A 4,714-nucleotide genomic window follows, 5' to 3' on the forward strand; every position below is an offset into this window, starting at 1 on the left:
ATATGTATAAGGTTGAAGGGAATGGTAGCATGTTTAACATGTTGCCCCATTAAATTTTTTAAGACATATAGGATAAAGAGAACGGTAGCATAAATGTAATGAGTGTTAACATCCAAATGTTGTATTATTTTTAATGAGTTTCGATTTGAAGAAAAAATTAAAAAAAAAAAAAGAAAAAAGAAAAAAGAATCACCCATTCACAACCCTCTTCTCTTCTTTTCTCTTTCTCTTTCCTCTCATTGTAGGGGTGGTGAGACTTTCTTGACAATGCTTCTGGCGTGTTTGATAGGTATGGTTTTGGCTAGTGTAGTGAGATGGAGCCCTTGGTGGGGGTCACTCCCTCCAAACTAAAAGTTAATTTGTTAGGCTAAGGGGTATGGTCACCACCAACCCACTAGAAAAGTTTTGCCACCTATCTGTCACGTCGGCTTCACTACATGTTTACCACTAACCCACTATTTATTGGAAATGGTTACCGTTCCTTTTTTTGACATTAGAATAAATTAAAAAAAATTATTAAACAAAAAGAAAAACATAAATATTAATTAAAAACATTTTACATTATTAAAAAAATTAGATTATAAATTACTTAAAAAATCATAAAAATTTAAAACCTAAATTACTAAAAAAAACATAGAAAAGATTACTCGTCGTCGTTGTCGACCGCATCTCCACCGATCCCGTTTTCGTCATCCGCGTGCTCATCCTCGTTGTCATCATTGACATCGTGTTGTTGGAATTGTCTTTGTCATATATGCTCAGTCAAATCATAACGTAGATTGTGATGTTTTCATTGTTTTGTATTTCCAAAAGTCTTGTGAAGTATGTTGGGTTGCCGACTTGTATTACTGCAGATGGATTAAACATATCGTCCGGAATAAACATACAAATAGCCCTACCCTCTTCTTCTATTATCATGCTATGTAAAATAACACAAACAGTCAACACCTTCATCAATTTTGCTCTATCCCATGATCATGTCAGATGTTTGAAAATGTGTCACTTTTGTTTCAGGACCCGAAGCGCCCATTCCACATCCTTCCTTATCCATTCTAGTGCTAACTTGAACAATTATTTTTACTGCCGGAAATGAGTACGACTTGAAAAACATAACGTACTCTGGATATATCCCATCACCAAGGTAATACCCATAATTATATTGATGTTCATTCACAACGTACGACATGTTTGGTGCTTTACCCTGCAAAATGTCGTTAAATATCGGAGACGCTCCAAGCACGTTCAGGTCATTGTTTGACCCCTCCATACTAAAAAAAACACATGTCAAAACCATATGTCATGTGAAACAACGACCTCTAGTATAACAGTCGGCACACCAAGATTACCTCGTGTGAATTGACCTCACCATGCATTGGGATAATTTTCCAATTCTCAATGTGTACAATCAATGCTACCAAGCATTTCTGGAAAGCCATGTTTAACTTCATGTGCAGCATACAATTGTTCGATATAATTGCTAGTTGGATGCAACATCCGGACTTCCAGGTATATTGTCTGTTTATTTTATTTTTGATGACTATTGAGCAACTCGACGAGTTGGTGCTACAACTCGTCGATTAGAGTCGCGTTGTACCACGTAGGATTAATAATATACTCGACGAGTTAGAGAGTTAACTCGCCGAGTAGACGTTGTGAAGTGAAACCCTAAATCCCCGGGTTTGGGGCCTATATAAGGGCACTTATAGCCTCATTTGCGGCTCATCGTTGCTCAACCTTTCTATGTGAAACCCTAAATGAGTATAGTGAGCTAAGAGAGTTTCCAAGCTAACCTTGAAGGATTTTAGTGCATCTTTGATGAGGAAGAGGAGTTTGTTCAACAAGGAATAAGAAGGAGTTGTTGGGGTTCAGCCTATTTTGTCCAGAGCTTCAAGAGGAAGGTAAAAAGCTTGAATCTTCCCACTTTAATTGGTTAGATATCATGAGTTGAGAAATTAGGGCTTTCATCACATTTTATTTTGGGACTTAGAGCATACTAAGTTATCAGAGGTTGAAACCTCAGATCTGGACCTTGTGAGGTCCCTAGAGCCCAAAGGTCCTAACTTTATTCATCCATATGAGGAGTATGGTGTTTACCTGAAGAGGCCTTTAGATCAATCAATTTATCAAACAATAACAGAAAATAAGAATAAGAGGAATTCACGAAGAAAAGTTTTCACTAAGAAAGATAATCTCACAAAGAGATTATCGTGTGCACAAAGCAGCGATTAGGGTTTGTGAAAGGCGTGACCATTCACAAACCTATACAAAAGATTATATACTGCTATTCTAGACAATCCCTACAAATCAGGGATACGCCACCTAACTAATTAGGCTAACTATGGAAACAAGATAAATACAAGATCTGTTACAATGCACTGAATAAACTAAACTATTACAAACTGAGCTGCTGAAACACTGATGCTGATACTGAGATATGCGCTAATGCTGAGGTCTGTTTTAAACATTATCATATTTCAAGGTTTGACCTTACAATCTCCCCCAATATGATGATGTTCAAAACAAACTAAATTAAAACACCTCTAGACAGGAACTCTTCATACTCAGCTTCAGCTTCTATTTTTACTGGCCAGTAAAGACTATCCAGCAACTCCTGTCTTCTGTTCAGCAGCTCCATGGCAATAAGGATGTGAAACTCTCCGGAGAGATCTTGATGACTCATGCACATTTGCCTTAAGCCAATGAGATGAGTGGTTGGAGCCTTTGGGATCTCAGCAGTTCGCTGAAAACACATCTTTCTGTTTTTATCAAGATAGAACATCCCGTGTTCAAGAGCTGAGATAAACTTATGCTGAACCGGATCAACACTGATAGGAAGATAATTGTTTATTCCACCAGCACCAAAGTCCAGAACCAATACATCTTCACCATCAACTTGAAACTTGGTTCTTCGAGTTCTAGGAACAGATAACCTTTGACCTTGATGCTGAGGTCGTTCTTTAGGAACAAGATCCAAACGCTGAACTTTCTTGATCAGCAGATGAAGAGCACAAGTCAGTTCCGAAGAGTGAGCTGAGGTTTACTTGGATGCTAGTTCGAGTAGTTCCATCCATTTAGAATATCCATACTTGATCAGCTCATCCCTCTTGACAACTTCAGTGTATGAATGCTGAGGACCTTGACGAGTGATCAACAACGTAAGAATTTTCTCATTTCGTGGTTTGGAAGCTTTAACTTTGATGATCTTATCACCACACATTCGTCGATTAAGAACGTCTTCAAACCTCTTTCGATCGATCCGGTCAAGAACACTGTCAGTCTTAGGCTTACTATTGCTAGGAGAAGGTTGAGAAGATTGAGATTTGGATTGAAATTCCAGGAATTTCTGCATCTGAGCTTCAAAAGATCCTTTGGCCTGAAGTTTGTGCTGAATAAGAGATTCATCAGCTTGAGCAATGTTCTTTAGAAGCTGAGCTTGATTAGCTTCATCAAGAATTTGCTTAACTTGATCAGGAGACATATTCCATTCAGCCGCAAGATTTGATATACTGACTATGGACTTGGGTTTCTTCCCAGGCAGAGAAGTATCAGTTTGAGAATGAGCCAAGTCAGTATCTGCTACCTTACGCTTTCGAGATAGCGGATGAGAGTCTTCACTGGCAACGTCCGAATCTTCTCCTTGGACCGGAATAATGGGATCAGCAACAGGATCGACTGATTTCATGTCTGGACTTTGAGATTCATTATCAAGATCATCTGAACTTTCTTCTTGAACTGGAATAAGAGGATTAATGAAGTTCATATCCAGTATTTGACATTCATCATCTGGTTCATCATGCTCACTATCTTCAACCAGCTTTTCAATAGCTGCTGGACTATTATGCCCCGCAGAGTCAGACTCATGCATTGGCTTTGGTGATTCAGGCTGAACAATGGTGTTGTTAACAGGTTCGGTGTCTCTCTCATTTGGTTCATCATCAGCATTATCATCAACATCAGCATCATCATCAGTATCTCCCCCTTTTTGAGCATCATCAGATTGGGGACTAGAGGGAGGAATATGCAGGAGAACTTCCTTTAGCTGATGAACATCAGCCTCAATGCGTAGAAGACGCTGATTCATGTCCCGAGTCAGTGTCAGAAGTTCAGTAAATGCTGAGGCCAGAATTTGAACAACTGAAGTAGCTGGAGCTGCTGGAGAGCTAGGAGGCATTACCGGAGAATATTGGTCCTCCTGGGGTGGATTCTCCCCCTGGGAGGGATGCTCCCCCTGAGATGGTTGCTCCCCTGAAATTGTTGCTCCCCCTGACTCAGTGAATCCTTTTGAGCTGAGGGAACTTTATCAGTAACAGAGACTATATGATGAGAAAGTTGAGGAGAGAAATGACCACCATCATGTGGTTCATCCTCTTGACCGGCATGATCTACATGGTTACCATCAGCGCCTCCTTCATCAGTGTCAGCGGTGAGAGAAGGAACAGTGTATGGATTTGCAATCCATTCTCTCATCCTATCAGAGATTCCGATGTCAGTATCCAGGGGATCATCTTGATACATGCGAACAGACATGCGAGGGCATTGGATGGGACTTCCAGAATGCGAGAAGTAGTCTGCAGCGAAAAATTTGTCGAGCACAAGAGCAATCCAGCGTGGAAACGGAACATGATCAGCGCGTACATTTGCAGGAAGAAGCTGAACAAGTTGATCAAAGAATAGGGCCCCATAATCAAGTCTTTTGTTGAGAAGAAGTGAGCAG

The 4,714-nt window shown here is 40.0% G+C and overlaps 1 protein-coding gene across 1 annotated transcript; it reads right to left on the reverse strand.

Annotated features, from left to right (window-relative positions):
- Positions 1-643: 643 nt before the first annotated feature.
- On the reverse strand, positions 644-4,171 carry LOC128127558 (uncharacterized). The gene is made up of 4 exons (XM_052766129.1): positions 3,586-4,171; positions 2,095-2,104; positions 1,119-1,268; positions 644-743 (listed from the first exon to the last, which is right to left on the reverse strand). The coding sequence occupies exons 1-4, from the start codon at positions 4,169-4,171 to the stop codon at positions 644-646; spliced, it is 846 nt and encodes a 281-aa protein (XP_052622089.1).
- Positions 4,172-4,714: the final 543 nt, after the last annotated feature.

This window comes from Lactuca sativa, chromosome 1 (assembly GCF_002870075.4).
Source record: "Lactuca sativa cultivar Salinas chromosome 1, Lsat_Salinas_v11, whole genome shotgun sequence".
In the NCBI taxonomy this organism is placed as follows: Eukaryota; Viridiplantae; Streptophyta; class Magnoliopsida; order Asterales; family Asteraceae; genus Lactuca; species Lactuca sativa.

Excerpts from the sequence above, each read along its gene's own strand:
- LOC128127558 (XM_052766129.1), bottom strand. The coding sequence starts at position 4,171 with ATGCCTCCTAGCTCTCCAGCAGCTCCAGCTACTTCAGTTGTTCAAATT. Across the intron at positions 744-1,118 it reads GGTGATGGGATATATCCAGA|ACAATTCCAACAACACGATG; the intron begins GTACGTTATGTT and ends TATATGACAAAG.